General features: G+C 39.2%; 1 protein-coding gene across 1 annotated transcript in view; it reads right to left on the bottom strand.

The window, feature by feature from the left end:
• LOC107284258 (E3 ubiquitin-protein ligase HERC2) overlaps positions 1-23,788 on the bottom strand; it is a 124,863-nt gene that overhangs the window by 19,275 nt on the left and 81,800 nt on the right. The window contains exons 52-73 of the mRNA XM_015812289.2: positions 23,565-23,755; positions 23,129-23,234; positions 22,906-22,997; positions 20,210-20,385; positions 18,119-18,230; positions 17,259-17,340; positions 17,007-17,150; positions 15,103-15,193; positions 14,545-14,722; positions 13,619-13,700; positions 12,814-12,985; positions 12,023-12,167; positions 10,623-10,848; positions 7,975-8,146; positions 5,531-5,717; positions 4,946-5,086; positions 4,275-4,466; positions 3,056-3,209; positions 2,360-2,467; positions 1,650-1,781; positions 1,089-1,247; positions 882-1,000 (exon numbers count right to left, since the gene is read on the bottom strand). Of these exons, the coding sequence (XP_015667775.1) occupies positions 882-1,000; positions 1,089-1,247; positions 1,650-1,781; positions 2,360-2,467; positions 3,056-3,209; positions 4,275-4,466; positions 4,946-5,086; positions 5,531-5,717; positions 7,975-8,146; positions 10,623-10,848; positions 12,023-12,167; positions 12,814-12,985; positions 13,619-13,700; positions 14,545-14,722; positions 15,103-15,193; positions 17,007-17,150; positions 17,259-17,340; positions 18,119-18,230; positions 20,210-20,385; positions 22,906-22,997; positions 23,129-23,234; positions 23,565-23,755 (3,161 nt within the window). The remainder of the gene's footprint in view (positions 1-881; positions 1,001-1,088; positions 1,248-1,649; positions 1,782-2,359; positions 2,468-3,055; positions 3,210-4,274; positions 4,467-4,945; positions 5,087-5,530; positions 5,718-7,974; positions 8,147-10,622; positions 10,849-12,022; positions 12,168-12,813; positions 12,986-13,618; positions 13,701-14,544; positions 14,723-15,102; positions 15,194-17,006; positions 17,151-17,258; positions 17,341-18,118; positions 18,231-20,209; positions 20,386-22,905; positions 22,998-23,128; positions 23,235-23,564; positions 23,756-23,788) is intronic.

Here is a 23,788-nt window from a genome sequence, read left to right as displayed (position 1 = left end):
CATCCCTCCTAGCCTCGCATGCTCTCCTTTTCCCGGGCATGACCCACTGCATCATCTCCTCAGCTGTTTGCCGGCCTTCCAGCTCAGAGGCAGCTTCTCTGAACTGCTGGCGGCGGGCTGCGGAGCCCCAGAGTGTGCCAGTTAAGGGGCTGGCCGGCTATGGCTGCTGACGGACACTGTCGGCCCCATGTGCTCGCTGGCCTCTGTGTGCTGGGGCCGATGGTGTCAGGCAGCAGCCGCCCCAACCCCTGCCTCGCCTTGCCTTGCGACAATGGCACCCCCGCCATGCCTCGCCTAACCCTGCAAAATGAGCCTCCTGCCCACCGCCCCACCTGCCAGAGACCCCCTGGATCTCCCCCAACCCTGCCCGGCCCCCACAGGCATCCCTCCCCATGAGCAACATCAAGGTGACCACGCCCATGTTGGCCACACCCACCCAGTCTGCCATGACCACCACAGCCACGCCCACCCAGTGGGCCATGCCCACCTGGCACCCAGCGATAAATAAGTGGGTTTTGGGTTGCAGTTTGGGCACTCGGTCTCTAAAAGGTTCGCCATCACTGATTTATACCAAGAATTAGAAACATACAAGGCATATTTGACAGGCTTGTATCCAAGTACAATTTCTCAAGCTTGGTCAAATCAGTCAAATTTATTTGTATTTATTTATGCTTCATATTTCTTAACCTTCAGATATCCAGATGATCCCACATACATTCTGAAATCAAAACATCACTCAATTGTACAGCTTAAGAAATGAGAAAAAGAAACACAGAGAGAGGGACATTTAGGACTTATATCTGTATCTCTAGGATTTAAGCCAGCATGACAACAATTACTAGAATTTATGATACTAATAATGGAAGGCTTGGTATTTTTACCATAGTTCGTGCTTCACCATCATTATCTCCTAGGATTCGATTGATATTAATTGATTGGCCAAACTCAGTAGTCAGTAACTTTCGTAGTCTCTGTAAAGCCCACATTCGGTGGCCAGCAGCTACAAGATATACAGAAAAATGCACACAGGCTTAAGAAACAGTTTTTCAGTATTAGAAATCAGAAACTCAATAGAAACCTAAACTCACCTAGAGCGCTCAGCTGAGCACACGCAGCCAATGAAGCTGCTAAGCGGGGAACTATGCTTCTGTTAGAAGCAAAATTCAAACGGAAATCCAGTAAACATGTTACCAAATCCATTGATGGACAAGAAAGAATACAGCGATCTGAAAGAAGATCTTTTGGACCTGTAGGAAAAAGTCCAAAATATTAGCCATTTTCCAATCAAAAATTAGTGCTTATATTTAGAGAAATAAAACGAACACAGCTGAACTGTGTTGGGAAAGTGAATGAAAGATAACAGCAACTAAACAATTTGTATAAACTCCAACTATATCTACAATGATTGCAATCTCATTTAATGCTTTATTTATATGTAAAAGAGAATCTTTTATCACAGACATAAGGCTGCCATCAATGGATGAAAAGCTGGCTTAGTTTATCATTTTACAAATTAGATACCAACCATAGTGCCTTTATCTCTTTTTTCGTCTATTTAAGCTGCTTGCTAATAACAAGTGAAAAATGAAAAGAACAAATATGCCAATACAGAGACATATTTCTATCCTGAAACAATACATGCGATTCACCTGCAGCTGGCATGATGGGATAAACTGTGAAGCGCCAACCCCATCCATTTACAGAGCCATCACTGATAAATTTCCATTTTAATTCATCACCTGGAATGCGCAGTTCACTAGACCAATCAGACCATTCACGACCTGAAATATTTAGATAAAGTAGTCAATTTAATCTTTGACTTGTTCAGGAAGGGAATCTATTATTTTCACTCTGCACATAAAACAGCACAATACATCATGATGATCCTCCAATCATAACTTTTCATCTTCACCGAAGATTACAACTCCAACTGCAGCAGGTCATTATATAACAATCCAATCAGATTGGATATTTTTTTTCCCCAAGACACTGAGGGAGAACATTAAAATGCTTAGAAGGGATGCTCAGGCCCAAATGATTGCTCCATTTCAGAACATCTTCCCCAAATACAAGTTTTGCAAAGCATAATTAGAAAATGAATCAACATTAAAAATTGGGAACAACAAAAATAGGTGGTTCAAGAAATTTAAATAAGAGAAAAAAATGGCAGAAAGTACAATGTAATATGGGGATGGGAGGAAAGGGAGAGAATTTAATTATTACTTCTAATTTATGAAATGTATCTGAATTAAACATTTTTATTTATTTAAATTTCTGTTGCATTTACGGACCTTCAACAAGAAGTTCATCCACAAAAAACCTTTTTCTTACTTAAAATGTCACATACATATTTCATTACCTGATCTCACAGAAACTATCCGGTTGACTCCATCCATGACAGTGAGAGGATCATGGCGTCGTTCTGTGGAGCACTGGCGGTCAAATTCTACTCTAAGACCTTCAGCACCTAAAGAATGAATCATCAAAGTAAAATCAAAAGACTCAGACGAAGGAGGACAAAGAAGATTTGTTTTCTTTAAATTCTATATTCATTGTTTAGTTGGATTTAACTATATTTTCAGGCAAGATAATTAAGCCTTTCATGCTCAATATCTGAAACTTAATTGCAAAATAATAATTGAAATGCACATAGTTTAGAACCACTACTCCAATTCTGAACCTAAATTCTAAAAGATTCTTTAATTGTACTAGTCTTAATCTGTAATACGATTTTATTAAACCAAGATAACTGAAATAATTTTAATAGATACAGGAACACTGCTTCTAAATTAATCTAGCACTGCAACAGCATAATTACTGTATGGTACAATGTAAGAATCCTTATATTGCATAACATTATGCATACTCTTTTGCTATATCTTAGAACTCTGTGTCCTGGGCTGATCAAGTATGTATTATATGACCTTAACAATAATTTAGACATTTTAGATCCCTTTCATCAAAGCTGAAACTACTATATATTCCCAATATAACTTACAATGGTAGTACATATCCTATGTCTGATTTCAGGATACTCTTTAAAATATTTTAGTACCTGGTATTTTAACAGTGCCACTGGTAGAAGTATCATCAGTATATGGATGACTACTTTCTACCACCACTGGCTGAGAAGAGAGACGACCACTTTGTGAATCAGTTGCCACATCTTCCAACTCAGTAACACACAGTTCCAACAACATATCAGCCACCTGAAAATATACAGGTATATACTTAAAGCTTTTTTAAAAAATTCTAATCTTCAGACAAAATGACTTACAAATTATCAATCATTAACTTTTTTATCATTTTATTATCTAAATATGATTTAGATCCTGGCTTTCTGCCTACCGAATGACTAACCAAAAAAAGGCATCAAACTGTTAATTTTTAAAAAATTATTATTAAAATTAACTGAAAATACCTAGCTGAGGAAAAACTAAGCTTTTATTATTAAAAGCAGAAAGACTAGGGGGTAAGTGCAAATCTCCTTTTCTTGGAACAAGATAAAAGATCGCCCTCTCCTGTATTCCTGCCAAGAAGTGAGATCTTTAAAGGGGTTCTACTGATCTTAATGTCTTGATAGGATGTCTAGAAAAGCTAAAGCTTTAAGTGTTCTATATCTTAAGTTGTGCTTAGAAATAAATAACAACCAACAGATGTCTTTCACCATATAATATATTCCTGATAGTGGACCTAAATTAGTGAACAAGCTTCTGTAATCTGCATAAATGCAAATTACTGGATGCTCAAAGGTAGTTGAATGTAACCAACGCATGACAAACTGTTGATAATTCAACTATTGCAAAACTATTCAAATAAAATTTTTGCTACACACAATACAAAAATCCAAGTTCAAAGAGCTCTTCCAAAAATGGTACAACTCCATCAGGAACAGACTGAAATATATCCTACAGCCTATTATTTATTTATTAAGAACACTTGCAGATCATCTGATCTTAATTTTGGCTTGCTTATCCTTACTGAACAAACACCAGTAATGCAAATCTACTGCTTCCTTGGAGAAAGATAGCAAGGAATAATGCGGCTAGATCAAAAGAATAATGGTCCTTCACTTCCAAGCGCCTGCTAATTTCTCCCAACCTTTTCGTATAAATACTGAATAGCATAGTAGATAATAATAGACATTTTTGACATTGTTCATCCCTGTATTCAATGCAGGAATCCAAATTAAAGAATTCACCCCAAACCATCTAGTCTGTTCAACTAATTAGCAACAAGTACAGAATAAATAATGCAGCAACAATTTAACTTACCTGAGGATAAGCAGTACCCATGCCAGACAACACAGCAGAAAGAACGTCTTTCCCCTTCTCTCCAGCACGTCCTGATACAGCCAACTTCAATAGGTCAACCATGACTCGGGTATCATCTGGTACCAAGAGACTGGTGAATTCATCCAAGTACTGAGGCTCTGGCCCGGAGACTTTACTTTGGCTTTCTACATCCTTCAAGATTAAAATGAAGACAAGGCAGAGTACCATAATGATGTGAAAAGAGAAAAGTACAAATTCCCAACTTGTTAATATTTAGTTTTGATTTGTATAGCTTTAGAAACTTATTGCTGAATTTAACTGTCAAAGTTTTAGCATTTCAAAATACACAGAAAGTTTGTAGAGAAGCTAAATTTAGGAATTTTTAATAGGAAATATTTTTTCTGAAGCTGAATTATTATTATTGGAACATGGTGAAAACAATTTGTTACTTGACAGCTCTACAGAATGTTATTAATTCACTTTAAATTAAATGTTGTAAACAGGTAAATGCTTTTTGTTATAATTACAGAACAGTGTCTACAATATCTGGTCAGTAAGCATTGACATATCTCATTAGATATTCACCACAAATCTCTCAATCTTCATCTATATTCAATTACTTTTGAAGAAAATCTAGTTAAGTGTGTAATCAGTACAAATGAGGATCTTACTTCTTTGGTTTTGGTCATTGTCTCTGCTATTATACTGGCTGCTCCAGGATCATCTGTGACAGGAATGAAAGGACGAGATGAGGCTGCTGCAGCAGAGGGGGTCACAGCAGAGGGAGTCAAGGCATCTTCTGCAGAAGCCACCTACATAAGCAGAACAGCATAGGTCTAATAAAAGAGAGCCTGATAAGGAAGATGGATTAGGGCTTTGGAAATCCCCCACTGATGAATTAAAGTCTTGCATTAACATTTAATGACCACCTATAGTTTCTTTTCTGTACCCCCAAATCAAAATAAATATAACAACAATAAACAGCCCCCAACCAGAATAAACTTGAATGCCTTGTTAGTTATTTTAGTGATCTTTTCAAATCAAATTCTCTTTTTTAAAACTTTCTGGCCTAGATATTTAAACTACAAATTTAACTGAGAAATTTTAAAATTGATATTTCTTAAATGATTGGGAATTTTTTATTGTAGGAGGGGAATGATTTGTCGTACACAATTGGTTTTAAAGCATAGAGGCTAGATCCCAACCTGTAAGTATGGTAAGTATCTTTACCATACATATATCTGAGAAAAGATTACCTCCACCCTCCTGTCTTGCCAAGATGTTGGGCTCTGCCTCTCCTCTGTATCAATTGCTAACATGCTTTCATCCAGGCTAGGAGCACTGCCTATGGAAGCAAGGTCTGGAGGTGGTGCAGGAGATGAGGATAAACACTCTACAGGTGCAATCATACTTGCAGGCATCAGTGCTCCAGCCACAGCATCCCTAAATCAAAAGAAAAAATATTCAACAGATTCTTCCATTGCATTGTACAGATGTCTTATACCAGGGCTTTTCAACCAGTGGTACGCATACCACCTGTGGTACTTTGCCATGTGGCAGGTGGTATGGGACTGTCCTAGAGAAGTGTAGCAGGGGAGGGGAATGAACCGAAGCGATACAAGCCTGAGGGAGAGGCAGCTGCAGCTGCAGGACTATCTGGGCTCGGCAGAAGCCCCAGGAGCCGGCAGGGCTCCAGCTGATTGGCTCCAGCTGATTGGCGCTTCCGGAAGCAGCGCGGAGCTGGAGGTGAACTGAAGGGGGGGAGGAGAGAAGCTATAAAAGGAGGTGGTTTGGGCAGGAAAGGGGAAAAAAGACAACAGGGAAAGAGAAGGAGAGTTCAGCAGGCAGGGAGGAAACAGGGACAGGGAATAAGCAGCAGCTGTTGCTGGAAGAAAAGGTCCCCTGGTTCGTTTTCTCCAGACAGGAGAATGCAATCAGCATTGATGAAATGAAAAGACGGCAGACGAGCATGTGGGAAAGGAGGTCGGTTTATTTAGTTCTGGATCAGCTGGCAGTTTGATTGGGTTACCATAAGGATTTTTGTACAGTTTTTACAGCGTTTTGTAATTCAGAGGCTTGGTTTGTGTGCTTTGGTTATTGGAATATTTTAGTCTGTATTTTAGGCTAGCAATGAGTCCAAAGTGTTGACTTCCATAGGTTTAATCCCTTTAAATAAATGTAATTAGTTTTACCCCTTATCTTGAGTCTGTCTATGGCTTTTAGAAAGTTTTCTTTGAAGGTAAACAGGCTTAATTTAAGGCTAAAACTTTTCTCAATTGCCAGAGCTTTTCAGTCTCCGATTGCAACATTGTGACACGTGACACATCTGAGAGAGCTTAAAGAGACCTCCCCCCGGAGTTTATGTGTTTCTTTATTTTGTGAGCCTTTCTTGTTTTGCACTTGATTCCTGTGTCTTTAAGGGTATAGGGAAGAAATTGGGAGGTGCATTTTTACTACACTGTGGAAAGAGCTCAGAAGGGAGAGATGAAGAAGGGCCGACCAGCTAGCTCAGAGGTCTACAAACTTAGCAACTTTTAAGACATGTGGACTTCAAGAATTCCTCAACCAGCCATGATGGCTGAAGAATTCTGGGAGTTGAAATCCACAAGTCTTAAAACTGCCAAGTTTAAAGACCCCTGAGCTAGCTGGTAGTGATGCATATTAATAAACATGGATAAATTCATCATACATTTGTCAGTGCAAAGGGAAAGTGATTCAGCAAAGGAACAGCCACCGAAGAAATTAAAACTGGTACTTTTTTCCTTTTTTCCTACAGTTTGTAATATTTTATTAGACTATAGAATAAAATACAAAAATACAAAAGCAAATAGTAGGACACAATGGGGAGGAAAAAGGGGGGGAAAGTGAGGGGGAGAAGGAAAAAAGAACAGACTTCCTCTGTTGCAGTAGAAGGAAGCATTAATATTGAACCTCAACTTTTTACTTTTCCATAATATTATAAACTAGCCATTTCTATAACAACAAATGAATCTAATCAGTAAAACCCAAAATCCCCTCTCCTTTTTTTTTAGTCATCACATTTTTGACACCTTGCTAAGCACTGATGGTACTCAAATATTGTCATGTCCTAAAAGTGGTACAATCTGTGAAAAGGTTGAAAAGCTCTGTCTTATACTATATGGCAGAAGAGGTGTTATCTTCATTATTTTACTTATTATTCTTTTTTTATTACATTTGATATAGTAGTCTGGGATTGTGAAATTTATCTATCAGCAAAATTCATATACATACACATACACAAAGAAGTTTCTCATCCCACACATTTCCACTGAAGAGTTTAATATATAGATATTTCGCTATCATTTCTTTTCCAAATTTTATTATTTAAAACACAGTAAAGGACTTCAAAGTTTTACAAATATTTTCAAGCTCAAAGTTTAAATACCTGTCAATACTTTCAATGCAATATGCTCAATTATGATTTTAAAAACATCAGATCCAAGAATCAATCAATACGATATATATAATTCTACAATCCACAGAAGCAGCATAGGTAGACTACTTTGTACTGTTAGAAAGACATATAAAAAGCTATCTCAAAATATTTTGTTTTTAAGTTTTTATTAAGTAAGAAATTTTTGTTCAAAATTCCTATATGTACTTGATCAAAGCTAATACTCTTGAGCAATTTGATAATTTCTAATTGCATTTACATATATATTTTTATATACATGCTTACCTAGCATACATGATCTGTAGTGCTGTCAGTATATGAGATAATGACTGCTGCTTGGTAAGATTTCCATCTAATGACAAAAGGATCTTAGCAAGTGAAGGTCGGTTAGATTTAGAGCTGTTTATACCATTAATTTTGTTACTAGAAGCAGAAGAATCAGCATCTGATGGAACACCTAGAGAATAAAAAAGTTCTTCAAGCTCAGCCAAGTGTGGAAGATGATTTATTATAGAATAAAACAAATATTGAACGCTGAATTCTGCTTACACCAACTATTTTTTTATAAATATCATCAAATCTTATCCTTACAAAATATACAAATAACATACATAATTATTTATCTAGACCAGACATGTCAAACACAAGGCCAGCGGGCCACATGTGGCCCGCCAAGGGCCCAAATTTGGCCCCTGGAGCTGTTCCAGAAATGGCCCCCGCTGCCCCAGCCCTGGCCCACCTCAACCCAGCTGGGCGCCCTCCCGGCACACGCACAAGAAATGGCAAGCGCTCGGAGGCTAGTGGTGCTCAGGAGCAGCTGCAGTTCATTTGCCTCACCTCTCCCCTCCCCTCCCGGCATCACCCGGCCATGCCCGGCCATGCCCCGCTTTACTGGGCCTCTCCTTGTCTGGCTCCACTTTGCTGGGCCAGGCACTAAAGCGCTGCTGAAAACAGCGGAGTCTGTGTCCACACCTGCCTTGCCCGCATCAGCCATGCTCTCCACGGCACACTACGGTTGATCTGAGGCATGCAGAGCATGGCTGATGGATGAGCTTGTAGCAGGCGCACACACAGACTCCGCTCTTTTTCGCAGCCCTTCTTGCCACTGGGGCTGCTGCTCACCTTCCTCCACACTAGCGCCTCCATGCCTTGCTCGCCGGCCTGATTCACAGCCTGCAAGTTTTCCCTTTCACTGGGATCGCCCCGCCCCCGAGTGGGAAAGCCACAGCCGGTGGCAGCATGGCCACCGGCAACGCTGCCAGTCTCTCCCCCTCCCCTTGCCCCTTCCTGAGCGTGGAGGAGACAGAATGGGACTGTTAGCCCATGGGGCTTCTGCCTGCCAGCGTGTGATAGGAGATCGCAGGGGCTGTTGGGGAGACACGGCAGGTGAACAGTGGTGGCGTGTGGTTTCTGGCATGGGGGGGTCGGAAACAAAACTGCCCTTTCGGCAGACATAGAGTCAATCCTGGCATGGAGGCAACGGAGGGGAGGGTGGACTAAAAAGGAAGCCATTGCTCCGCTTTTTTTTTTAAGCTGCCAGAGGCTCCCATTTTGACCCCTGCTCCATGGCTCTCAGCTCACCTCTCCCAGAACCTGTGGATGTGTTTTTGTGTGTGTGCATGCATGGGGGGGTCTCACCTCCTGCAGCCCCACACTGTGACATTGGGGAGGAAAAGAATGGGTGAGATAAGAGAAACTGTGATGGGAGCTTCTTGCAGCCTTTCACGGGGCTGGGGGCGGGAGCTGAGGGGGCAGGGCGCGATGCTATCGGCAGCAGGTTGAGAAAAAGAAACAAGTACTCCAAAAAACAGCTTTCATTAGTTTGCAGCCTGCTCTCGCGGAAGGTCTCTATTGCAGGGTTGCAAGGGGTGAGAGATACACACACACCTTCGCACGCGTTCACATACACACACACACGTGCGGGTCTGGGAGAGGTGAGCTAAGCCACGCAGAGGCAATGACAGGGGGGAGGGGAAGCCTTTGCCCACCGCTGTTGCACTTCTGCCCGGAGCCTCTGGCAGCTTAAAACAAAAAGGAAGGAAGGAAGGAAGGAAGGAAGGAAGGAAGGAAGGAAGGAAGGAAGGAAGGAAGGAAGGAAGGAAGGAAGGAAGGAAGGAAGGAAGGAAGGAAGGATTACAATGAGAGGGAGGGTCTAAGGGAAGTGCTGCCTTAGCACTTGGCCACCAGCAACCCTGCTGCCCTTTTGCCATCCTCTTGTCTCCTCCTCCTGATCTCTCCTGGTGATGTCCCATCCTATTGCTGAGGATGCTTTAGTTACAAAGCCAGGAGAGGGAATGGACTTCTCTCTGACCCACATACTTTGCCCTCCCGCACACATCATGAGCAATCTGGCCAAGGAGAGCAAGAACAGCAGCAGCAGCTTCGAGGAGGAGGTAAGCGCAACAGGATGCCCTCTTGGGACAGCAGGGCTGGGCTGGGCTGGGCTGTGGGGTCCCGGTGCCCTGGGAGCTCGAGGACCAGGCTGGGCGCTTGCCCTCTACTTCCAGGGCTCCGGGCAACCTGCACTGCCATCTGGGGGGGTCCTCTGCATGGCCTGAGAGAGACAGCGAGACTCCTCTGGTGGACAAGAGTTTGGCGCTCGCCCTGGTCTCGCCTTTCTCCACTGGAGACAATAGATCCCCCCAGCCCCATCTGGACCACACAGGTGCCCCCCCAACACAAGCGATGTCAAGTTGGCCACACCCACCCCGACCACGCCCCCCCAAGGTCAACCACAACCTTGATGTGGCCCTCAGTGAAATTGAGTTTGACACCCCTGCTCTAGACGAATTGTATAAGAGGGCAAGCTATGCTTCAAATTTAATGGAACATCATACAATACTAGTAAGAACATTATGATTGTTTCTTCTTAAGCCAAAACTTGCCCCACTTATTTATATCTTTAAGGAAAGAAAGGTTAAACTTTATGGTACCCAAATAAGATGCGCCTAAAGGATCTCTTGCAGTTTGAAAGAGAACTGGTTCATGAACAGATGGTGTAGCAACATCCATTGTTGTCCAAGCCACGCTATGGGAAGATCCACATGCAACACGGGTTATTTTCTGGCCTTCTAATCCCTGCACCAGAGTGGGCTTTCTGTTGACTGTAGTAGTTCCATTGCCTTGCTGTCCATGATCATTATCACCCCAAGCATATACCTGCCAATAAATTAAATAATTTTGTACATCACTCTTTCCTGTAACATACATATGCTATTCTCAAAATATTTAGGAGAAATCATTATGTAATTCATTTAATATTTAACATGTGGTTACTTCTTCCACATGCAAGTATGTACATAGGAGATAGTTTAGCCTCTTCACTGTACTGCACAGACTAATTGTTTAAGGACTTTAGTATCAAACATTTTAAAAGCTTTCATTATTTTAGCTGGATAGCAAACAAAAAGCATGGGAAATATCTCATTCAACCAGGATAATTTTCAGTGTTTATAAAAATGGCATGCAAATAATGCTAAAATGAAATCTTTTATTTCCTATTAATCAATATTAGAACAAATTACAGAATAGGAATGATCTATATAGATAAGACTACTGGCTGCCAAAAATGCAAATTAATTAAAATGCAAATTAAGCATGTATGAATAATAATGCCAGGAAAAATGTTAAACTACTTAATCCATCACTTCTTCACAGCATAGTGTTTACTCATATCTGAACAGCATATCTTTTTGGCTATTGTAATTTCTGGAGAACTGTATTTCCTAATGGGCTTGGACTGCTCCCTTCAAAAAGATGAAAATCTCCTTTTAATAGAACATGATATTCCTGCTTTATTTCTAAATTTGCTATTTAATTTTACTGAGTTTTTTTAAAAAAATGTTTTATTATATTTTTTAGGTTTCTGTTTCATTTAATAGCACTTTGAATGCCTATAATTAAGAGAAAAAAGATTAATCAGTAAATATCTTTGTTTTATAATATTTAAGTCTATAATGGAATGAACGGATTGTTCAAAAATATTTTGACAAATTCCAAAATGTGAATTTATTTAGGCTTTTATAATGAACTGCATAGCAAAAAATCTGACATATGTATTTTAGCTATAAAAATGTTTAAAAATCTTAGAATATCCTATAATGCTATTAAAAAGGGGGATTGGTGCTTAATCGGGAGGAAGAAAAAGAAAAAATATTCAATAGTGGCAATCGTTAATCAGACCATTTTATTGCTATATTCCATACTTCTGTATTTATAGCTGAAAGCTTAATTAGCTCCTCAAGAAGGAAAGTTACTCTATTGTGGTGGTTGTTTTAAATGGAGTTTTACTGCCAAATAATAATCTTCAAAGTAGATTGATTTTTTTCCTTACCTGTCCAGTGTCTGTAACGGCCAAGCAGTGGAGAGCACCCACAGCTACATGTACTATCTTCTTTCCTCTCAGGCCTTCTACTACTTGGGGTTTTCGTACATGAACATCAGTGCCATGTCCTAGCCTAAAGTAGTCTCCTTTGCCCCTAAAGATAGCAAATTTTAATTTTAGAACCCTTATATATCATTAAGTATTTAAAGCAAACATAAATGAAAAGCTAGAATTAAAAATAAAGATTTCTGCCGGTCCTTGAGTGGAAGGGAAATAAGGAATAAGTAAAGCTGGGATCTTGTAATAGTTTCCCCATACTTTATCCAAGCCTTCCTTCCCTATTCCATTCAATTATTTATTTATTTTTGTACAAGTGGTTCTGCACCTGAAGAGAATGAGAGGACATTCAAATGAGGGTAAAATTTTTGCTTACAGGTTTAAAAAACACATTCATCTTATCTTATATTTTTCATGAAGATGTATAAACGAAGGTCATCTTATGTATTAAAGCAAAAAAACTAGTAGTGAAGTGATGGATTTTAATAAAGCCAATGAAATTTATGCCCTCTTTAATGCCGCATAGAAAACATTCACAGAAGAAGCTGACATCTCAGATTCTTGATAGTAAATAATCTCATGAATAGTGTGCGCCATTTCTGTTATAAAATATTCACTATTTCTATTCTGCCTTTCCTACAAATTTAGTTCAGTCTAAGATAATTAGGTAAGAAATCCAAAATGAAAAGAATATTTGCATATTTAATTTTATATAATTACTTTAAATGTTACACATGACATACCATGTCCACACTACTCCAGATTTCGTAAGAGCTAAAGAGAACTGAGCTCCACACTCAATCTGACAAACTCCCTGTCCATTCAACCTTTCAATGTTCTGAGGAATGTTGCATCCTTCACTTCCTCCTCGACCCAGTTTTCCAAAATCTCCATCTCCCCAGGAAAATACTAGACCTAGTAAAACAGACCTGCATTAAAGACTGCAAGTGATACATCCATAATGTAGGAATGAAGGAAAAGGCAAAAGACCCCCTCCCTTAAAATTGTAGTCTTTACAGAGAATTAGTATTTGCAGACATTTGCTAGTTCATGAGAAGTAATGGAAACAGCTTAGCTAGTAAAATCCTAAGAACATGCCTGCTCAGAGTGGAACAAGACAATTGGGTGCACAGGAAACCTGAGGGTCGCAAGAACAGGGAACAGATGATTAGGCTGAAATATATATATAAGTTTTATAGATATGTCAAAGGCAATAGTTTGAGAAAAGAGGAACTTTTCTCTGGAAATTAGATGCAAATGTGCTGATGATTGCTAGACATTACAAATGCAAGCTAAGCAATATTAACAAACCTTGGTAAGGTCATAGGAGGAATTGGCTTAAAGTGGGCTTATAGAGAAGTATCCACAAAAACTGTACTATTGATAGAGTGGTCTTTGCACAGGCCTAGTGGGAATGATCCCGCGTCCTTTCTTCTGATCAGAATAAAGCTTTTGTAAATCTCCACCTCGGTGTGTGGTTTATTGTGTGTTGCACACCAGGCAGAACCAGTTTTCTGGGACAACAAGAATCCTAAATGATTTTCTTACCCTCATCTGTCAAAGCCAGAGTCTGAGCATCTCTGCTTCCACAAGCAACTTGAACCACCCTGTGGCCAAGAAGAACTTTAACCTACAACACAGGAAGCAAATGAACTGAAGCATATTAATTTCAAATATTAAACAAGGTATTCATTTCAAAATCCTAAATCAGTGATGGCGAACCTTTTAGAGACCGAGTGCCCCAAACTGGCCCTACCCCCGCTCCACCCCCTGCCCTGCCCCCACCCCACCTGCCCGCAGGGCCACTCACCACCTCCAGGGCCCGCCGCAGATCACCCAGGCAGCCCAGCAGCGCCATGGCGGCCACGCCCTCTGCCCGTGCCTTGCAGCATCAACTGTGCGTGATGGGGCGTGAGGGCAGAATCTTGTCTACGCTGCCTGGCTGCCATGTCCTTGGCTGTGCTGCTCCATGTGGGCCACACTCGGGGGCAACTATCCTCTAGAGGGGCTGCTGGTGAGGAGGGGGTCACGGGGGGAGGCAAGGCTGGGGCAGCAGCACGTGTGCCCACAGAGAGGGCTCCGAGTGCCGTCTCTGGCACCCGTGCCATAGGTTCGCCACCACTGTCCTAAATTGTTGGCCAACAGAGGTTGATTTGTTACAATTAAGGCCTTCCTGCATGAAGAAAAAACTGGACTCTTCCAAAATGTGTACATGTTCTTCTTCCATGTCCCAGTACTAGGAAGTTACCAAGAAAAGGGAAACTGCAGTTTGTAACATAGGAACAACCCTAGCAACTACCTTCTGTAACAGACACAAATTCTCTTGAAATCTCCTAATCCAAGTAAACATCAGAGAAAGCTTCCACAGAGACTTAATTTGCTCCTTCACTAGCTTTTGAATGACAGCAATTTGATATTTTTATTTTATTTTATTTCAAAATATCCTAAGACAGGTAAGTTTAAACATGGTTTACCATCTTTGGTTTAAGTTGCGTAGTATTGTCCCCATGTCCTAGTCGACCATATTCACCAAGCCCCCATGTATATAATTCTCCACTTGAAGTAATAGCAGCACTATGGGAACTGCCACAGGCAATATCTCGAATACGTTTTGTTTTCAGTGCTTCTATCAGCCTTGGTTTATCACAGTTCCTAAAAATATAGGAGAATCACCCAATTATTATTTGTGGCTTAATCAATTTACTTAGTGAAAGTACATATTAACAACACAAAGATAAATATTCCAATGTACTGAACATTGAGTTTTTAATCATTTTTAATTTTTTTAATGTTTGGTAAAATGTCTGTAAAAATACCAAATTCTATTCCTAAAGAATTACAATTAAGGATTATCACTACAGTAAGCAACTCTTGTTAAAATATTGTTATTACTACCTCTACATTAAACAAAACCATTTCAGATCAACTTTATAGTTCTTACTGCTTCCTGATTATTCAGAACACTCTTCACAAGCTATTGAATTAGGCATAACAAAAACCCAACAATACAAATGCAAAAATAGCACCCTTACATTCTACTGAAATGTCCAAGTTTTCCATCATCTCCTTCTCCCCAGGAAAATACCTTGCCATCAACAGTTAAAGCCATAGCATGGCGACCACCTAGAATGACAAAGAGTACAAGAAAGGGGGAAAGTAGCATTAGTGGAAGAAAAAACACACAAATAAAATATATCTATTTCAATTGATTTGTCAATAACATTAATTTTGCTATATGCTCATTTATGACAAAGATCTTATGACACATCATCAATAGTTTGCTAATAAAATTTATTTGGCTCAATTAGTATAGTATAGGGACTGGTTTGAACAAAACTCAGCAGCACTTTTTTGTGCAGCTGTTGATTAAAACAGGATCGCCAACATGATCGCCAACGTCCGATAACGGATATGGCACAAGAAGAAGAAGAAGAATTAGTACAGTCAGATTGAAAGTGAATGAGAATTACATTGTGTGCTGAAGAAAATAAAGGGGAGAGAAAGAAACAAAGGTATAAGACCAACCACATGGCACATCCTGCCATACATCAAAAACATTTTGAAAGCTGTAGAAGGCAGCTTCTGAGATCTGCAAGTGGGCATCGCATACCGCCCAGAGACTTCCATACAAGGACAAATTATGCATTGTAAAGATCGCTTGGAGGTGGGAGATACTTCCAATGTAATTTACCGAATCCCTGCATGGGACTGTCCCAGTGACTATGTAGGACAGACGGAAAGGAAGCTAACCACCAAATTGCAAGAACACAAGTGAGCGGTCAGACGAGGAAACCCGAACTCATTGGTAGCCTCACAATGCAATGAACAAGAACACACATTCAACTTTGCAGCTACTAAGATTGTTGGATGAGCAGGTACAGAAACAGTCAGGGAAGTGATTGAAGCCTGGGAAACAGGCCCCTCATCAGAAAACAGGAGTGCTGATTTACCACCAGCCTATCAAGAACTTAAAAGGCAAGAGCTAGGCAGCACAAGCAAATGACTACCAACGATTTAAAAGCCAGCCATCAACACATCCCAGTCAGCATCTAAAAAGCCACATACAACAGGCACCATATAAATACCACACACAAAACAGCACACACTCAGCTAGGAAGAAGTTCCCTGAAGATGGGCTCCAGCACAAGTCCAAAAGCTCAGAAGACAAAACTTCTGGTCTGGTCCTGGTGACCAACCCAGATGGGATCCTGCAGCATTATCCTGGGATATGTATATTCGCCTTCATTCATGAAGAAAATAAACTTGAAAACCCTTTGCAATTCTTAGCTGCACTTAAACCATAACCCTGAGAAAAAGTTTTTTAAAATTGTTTCAACCAAGGAAAAAACAAAAACATGCACTGTTTTTATACATTTTCCATATAATTTTATCAAAACTTCCCTTTCTCCAAATGGTATCAGTCCTTCAACTGCTGAAACAAAAACATTTCCTAGGACTCCTTCTTGAGACCTTATTAACTCAATATGCCAGCATGAGTATCATATTAAGCAAGAAAGGATGAGCTTTATCTTTATAGTTATGTCCATTCCCAAATTCATGTCCTTTTTCAAATGATTTGCAATAGCCACCTATTTTATACTAAATGTCAATAAATTTAAGTATTTTCAACTACTTTGAATGACTACAAGAAAACACCTTTCTATCTATATGGTGAGCTTCTTGTTTTTTGCGTATTTTCAGACTACAAATCTGTTTCAAATCACTTGTTTTCTATACCAGAAGAAAGCATTCCAAGAAGAATCTAATTCTAAGACTAAACCTTCATGTGTCTTTTGTGTGCATACTTCCTTGTGCTGAATATAACAGGGAAAAGACCAGCCTGATGTGTGTGCACCTGTATCTTCCAAAGCATTGCAAAGACAGTTTCTTTTTCATTAATGTATTGATTGTCAAACATAGAAAAATATATTAGTACCTGAGTGAACAGCTACTTTCTTGACTACATAGTTACTGAGAGCAGTAATCTGTCGGGGAATAGGAACTGTTCCACTTGAGAGGCCTAATCCAAGCCTTCCATTTGTGGCCTCTCCGCAAGCATACACTTTACCTTCCACAGTCACTAAAACATAAAGGTAATTTTGGTTCCATGATCATGAAATTGGCACAAGTAAAAGGTGTTGTTATATCTGATGTAACTTTCAAAGTGCATAGTAAAAAGCTTTCCTACCTGCAAAAAGACTTTTAGAACCGCCAGCTACTTGCACCACATTCAAAGCAGACAGGGTTTCAGAAAAGGAAGGCACTTTGATCTGTAAAATGTAAATAAACAGGAAAATTCACTGCTAAAGCAGACTGATTTATTGCTTTTCACATTCAATATCCAGCTGGCTATTTTAGATGTTTGAAATAAGATTTTTATTTAAGTTTGTATCTTCCCAGGTACTTTTTTGAGAAATAATTATTTTGAAAAATACATTTCATCAATTATATTGAAGTTCTTCAGTATTCTTTTTGGATATTCATCACTATGGTCTAATTATTCCCTATTCTTCTTACAAACGGTATGCTCTGCTATCTATTAACATTGTTCCATCCATTTTTACTTTCCTTTGAAAGGATGATAATATTTGGGAGCAGGGTTATCTACCTTTCCAAGTCTTTCTGCCTAATGTATTTTGAATGATATTCTGACCATTAAAACCACTCTGCAAGGTACACAGATATATTACATCCTCCATTTCAAAGCAAATGCCAGTAAAAATGCTCTTATTACATTCTTTTGACTTGTAAATCACAGAAGTCAATAAACATCAACATAGGTCTGTTCCAGATCTCATGTTATTTTCAAAGCCAGAATCCTCAATACAGCCAGTCTTGTTCACCTACATCTGAGACTGTAACATGCAGATTTTGATTTAATAAGCAACCAGTGCGAGAAGTCCAAACCATATACAGCCTACTTGGGCAACTATCTACTATTGTCCTACTCACCATCCTTACAGGTTCCCTCATGTCTTTGCTTATCACAAGTGAAGTCAGGGAACACACTGTTAATTTCTATACACTATAATTTTTAAAGATCCAAACCTTAGAACCTTTCAATCCTCCCAGTTGATCTTTATCATTTAAGCCCCAGACAAAGACTTTCGTCCTAATTGAAGCTGCAGATTCCAGGCCTGAGGTCTTCTTTCTACTAAGACTAAGAATGCACACAATATATTAGATTGGACATTTTGTTTAAAAAACAGAAAGAAAAAAAAGATCACAAGAATTTCTCTTTGATATGTTAATCAACACTAGTCTTTCATATGTACTCATGTTATATAACATGATTCAATTATTCATATTAAACATGTAATTTTACAGAAAAAAGATTGGTCCCACATGTATAATTGCCAAAGACAGACACAGACACACATACAAAATACCAACTCTGATACTGTAACATTTTCCAGCATTTTATTTGTAACAACAACTCCATTACAACTTGTTTTTCAAGTTAGGATAGCTAGAATCTCAACTACAATATGATTAAATGTTTTGGGATTACTAAAGCCATTAGAACCCTGAGAATGTACAATTGTTCTTTTAATTTTGTACTTGGTGTAAAAAATATTATTTGTAAAATATATCCAACCACCTGAAACCAGCCAGACTCCAGGAGCCTTGTAGCCATGTTTTCACTACCTTCTGCAAAGTCCCTAAAGTGGGGCGGTGCACACTTCAGGGAAGAAGCTGGTGCAGGGGGCGGGGCTTGCTATAGAGAATGCTTGCCCCTTATTCTTTACTTGTTGATAGGTGGGAGCTCTCAGCAGGCATTTCCTTGATATTCGGGGGTGGGCAGAAACTGTTGGAGAAGACAGTGTCTAAGCTATATAGGGCTTTAGAGGCAGTTACCAACACTTGGAAACCTGTTGGTACCAGCTGCAACAAAGATGTGACATAGCAGTACTAAGGCCAACTGCTAAGCACATACACCATGCATTTTAGACCAGTTTTCTTGATAGCCTTAGCACTCAGGTACATTGAATAAGTGTATTCTAACCAAGAGATGCCAAAGTATCAATGACTGTCTTCAGTTCATACTATACCAGGTAAGGCTGCAACTATCAGTCAAAGCTGTTCAAAAACTCTCTTGGCCATATTCTCCATCTCTTATTTCAGTCCCAGATTATGAGTATGCTCTTACTGTGGGAAGCAAAATCCCATAAGAGTCAAAAATACAACCCTGAAATTAGTTGGCCTCAGAATTAACAGCCCTCCTATCTTGTTTGAATTAAGTCTGAGTCAGTTTTTCCCTATCCACACTTTAAAAATCTTCAGATTTGGGATATGACTTCTACAATATTGCCAAACTAATATTGTGAACCAGTGTTTGGAAGCTGCATGTGTGTATGGGGGGCGGGGGGGGGGAACAAGCTTGGATTAAGTTCTGCAAAGAGGTTGTTGTTTGTTGTTAATAGACATTAGGACCTCATAGAAATATCTCCTGTGGCAAGTCTATGTTTGTATATATAAGTATTCGTTCCTTGTTTCAAAGTTCTCCTGGACTCCCAACTTTCAATTTCTCCTTTAATAGTAGATGGAAATCATGATATCTACATTGGACATCAAAAAAGGACTGTGGCAGTTTTCCCCTTCTGAAAGAGGTACTAACAGGCTCGACTCTACCTGCACTTAGATTAGTTTAACTGAATGGTACTAGATTTTATTGATGATGCTTATTACTTGTATTCAATTTTATTCTTTTGTTTATGTCTTGATTTTGTTGTAATGTATCCAGCATCTATCTGAATTAAGGTGGGTTAGAAATATTATAAAACAGATAAAGTAGCCTTCATTCTTTTTACAGAATCCTTAAAATAAAGATAACTGTATGTAGAGTATTTCCAGTCTATTTCATACCCCTTTTTGCATATTTACAAGTCCTTCCTCATTAAAATTATTGTTTTATTTTATTACGCTATTCAAATGTATACTAAAAATGGGCTATAAAATGCTTAAGAGTATTACTCAGTTGCCATAATCTGTTAATAAAATTAAATTAAAAGGTTTGACCTAAATATTCCAAATGCAGGGTCTGCTAATGCTAATCACACAGTAAGATTTGATATTATAAAATATGTAGTATAATTACAAAAATGTTTATAAAAGATGAATTGTTTTAATATTCCATACCTCCCAGTATTCGCTTTATCATCTTCTTCTTCTTCGTTATCAGAAGCAAGGAAGGGAACTGCAGCTAAGTCTTCATCCTCTGCTCGGATACGTCCTAGTATACTGAGGCCATGTATCTTACAATCAATACCAGAACTCCTGCACTGCTTAATAGCCACCTCAATATATCTGTGATACTTGGAAACAAGAGTTATATTTTCATATTTACACTGTTTGGGTCTTTAAAGTGTTCAACATCATTAAGAAAAAGGATTCAAGACTCGTTTCATCTTTTCAACAAAACTGTTTTGCTAGCATAAGCGTCTTTCACATCCCTTCCCAACTTAATTAAGACAAAAGACACAGAATTAGAAACAATGATGGACAAATGCTTTAGCCTTAACATTCAGATATGTATTAGCTATTGATATGAACAAATTTGGTAAAATCAAATGACATCATAGAAAATAAGTGATAACACACCAACAAATCTAACGATTATTTTCTCCTATTATGGGATATACTCTCATATAATAATGTATATGAGAATGACCCTGTGAGATATGAGGAAGAGCTATAACCAGAGAAACAGTCAGATAAAAGGCAGCTTTTATCTGACAGCAGCAGGAATGTGGCTGTGGCAAATGTTTCAGAAGGGACCCTCCCTAGTTTCTTGAGCTGTAGGGGCAATGGGAGAGAAATATACTTTCAAACTTGCAAGATGAATGTCAACTTTGCAAGGTAATCCATAGTGGTGGGATTCAAATAATTTAACAACCGATTCTCTGCCCTAATGACCGTTTAAAGTATAACAAAATGAAAGGTAGTTTATTATTTCATGCATTTAATACTTAAATAAGAACAATAAAAGAGGTACACAAAACTAGATTATAAGAACCACAACCCCAGCTAATACTTGGTGCCCTCACCCCCTTCCCCGTATGCACCAATCAGGAAACTAGAGAGATGAAGTGTCTATTCCTCAAATTACCTCTGAGAAACACCACCTACTTTTCGCCTGAGTGACGTGATCGTCTCCGTTTGGTTTTCGTCACTCCTCTCTTGGACTTTAGGGGAGGGGTTTTTTTCCCCCGCCTGGAAGGAAGTTGACCAAAAGCCAGACATCTTCCGGAAAACATGGATTTATCATAACCGGTTTGCTGAATTCAACAAAAAGTTAAGTATTGGTTCTGCCGAACCAGTGTGAACCGGCTGAATCCCATCACTGGTAGTCCAGATAGAAAGCATGACTAGCTGAATTAATCCTACTTTACTGGAGGTTACATTAACAGAATCTTGCAAGTTTGAAAGAACATTACCCTGGTTGCAGCTCTTCCTTGTGTCCCAAGGCCATTTCCACATACCGTTACATATACCTACCTGCTAGGTCAGACATGTCAAACACAAGGCCCGGTTTCATGTGGCCCGCGAAGCCATCCTGGAAACAGTGAGGGAACAGCCCCCGCTGTCTTGGCCGTGGCCCAGGCCAGCCGGGAGCCAATGTACAATTTTGTGGTGGCCATCTTGGCATTTGCCCTAGTGGACCATGCCTTGGCACTTGCCCCAGTCCCACCCCCTTCTGCCAGAGACCCTCAGATCTGTCCCACTCCTTCCCAGGCCCCCACAGGACCCTTGATGCGAATGATGTAGAACTGGTCACGCCCACCCAGTAAGCCACACCCACTCCATCCACGCCCACCCAGTAGGCTGCACCCACTCTGGCCACACACACCCGCCCCGCCCAGGGCAACCGCAATGCTGATGCGGCCCTCAGTGAAATTGAGTTTGACATCCCTGTGCTAGGTAATCAGATGGAGGCAGTGGCTGTAATAATCTAAGCCTAGCTTTACCTAGTGTGGCATACATAAGCTTTCCTACAAAAAGAAGTCCTAGTAATAGCAATTCATGGCTTTGTCTCCTTCCATACAGATCACTGCAAAGTGTTCTAGATACTGTCTTTGAAGATAATAAAAAATTGCAGTTAGTGCAAAAAGCAGAAATCCTCTTATCAGTGGGTGAGAGCTGTTTCTTACATATAATACCAGTGATTATCAATTGGCTTCCAGGGATCATTCAAAGTCCTGGTTTTGACCTATAAAGCTCTATCTGGCTGACATCCATGAACCTGCAAAACAGTCTGCTTCAGACAGAATAGTACAAATAACTTGTGAGGATATGGAGGGTTCGCTGCAGGGAGAGATTTGGGGAGAAGTGGTTTGAAATTCAGTGTTTTTTAGTTGTGACCCATTCTACCAGAAATCTGTTTGACATCCTCCCTCTTGTTATATATGATGGGGAGGAAAACAGATAGAATAGTTTTTAATAATTTACTCTATTATGAGATGTCTATATTACTATAATTTGAGTATTTTAAAGTATTTGCCTTATAACTTTTTATTTTGTACCTGATAATATGATTTATGGTATACACTACCAGGAACTTGTTGAGAATGTTTATTACCACCAGCCATGAATTACAACTAATACAGAAGTCTCCTAATGTGAAAAATGCAGTAAAGTCCTTAAACAGGCAAAAAAAAAAATCAGACCAGAAATCCATATTGTAAAAAACTGACTGAAACAAAAAGTAAAATTAAAGAGTTGTTGAGTACGAGAAACAACACCAAACCCAAAAGGTATTAGTATTTCTTTAAAAGATATTACCGTACTCTCCATAAATACAATATTGCATTTCTTGATCATCAGCAGATACTTACTTCTGTGCAATCACCAAGAAGTGGAACTGTTGTATCTGTAGGATTAATATTGATAGTCTTCAATTCTATGAGGTTATTTAAAGAACTTCCACCTATAGAAAAATTAAACAAAGCCATACTGAATTATTTATATACTGCAGAGGTTTTTTAGTATTACAAAGCTACGAAAAGTCAAAAGGTGGTTGATTCTTTCTTTCCAAACTCAATAACGGTAATGCCATACCTGAGACCACAACTAAAGAAGGCATGTAACTGCTGTCTGCAGGATCCACTATCATCTTCAATCTGTGTACCAGGACATCAGTAAAAATTTCCAAGCGTATCCAGTGCTAGAAAATGTTGTATTTGATTAATTCAAATTCTTTGAAGACATATTATGAACAGCAATTATATCTAAATAGTATTATTACAGTTTAAAAACTACATTTACTGAAAGACAAAAATAATATCTACTGCCACTTTGAATTATGGGGAAATATACTAGCATGATAGAGAAGTGAATGTTACATTGTGATTTATTCTGCTAATTGTATTTATTTGCTTTATTCTGTTTTTTGTTCTTTTAACAAAAGAACAAAATGCTGGTCATTGATCAAGTAAATATTATTGATTGATACAAACACAGCAGATATTTGCAACACATTTCTTTTTAAACTAACCTTTCCTTGCGAGCCAGAGGACTGCCAACACTGTTCACTTCCATCAATCAAACGGGAAGTTTGATTCACAGAAGATGACACATTCAAATTTTTAACAATTCTGGACCAATCATCGAGTAGCATGCCTCGCTGGCTACTATGATGTCTTTTTAGCTGCTTTCCAGAACGACCACAGAATACTGGAGATTGGCCTAGTGTTGAAAGTTGAAAGATAGCTATATCAA

The sequence above is a fragment of the Protobothrops mucrosquamatus genome, unplaced genomic scaffold (assembly GCF_001527695.2).
Source record: "Protobothrops mucrosquamatus isolate PMUCROS unplaced genomic scaffold, P.Mucros_1.0 scaffold77, whole genome shotgun sequence".
NCBI lineage: Eukaryota > Metazoa > Chordata > Lepidosauria > Squamata > Viperidae > Protobothrops > Protobothrops mucrosquamatus.
This window is presented reverse-complemented; position numbering and strand designations above follow the sequence as displayed.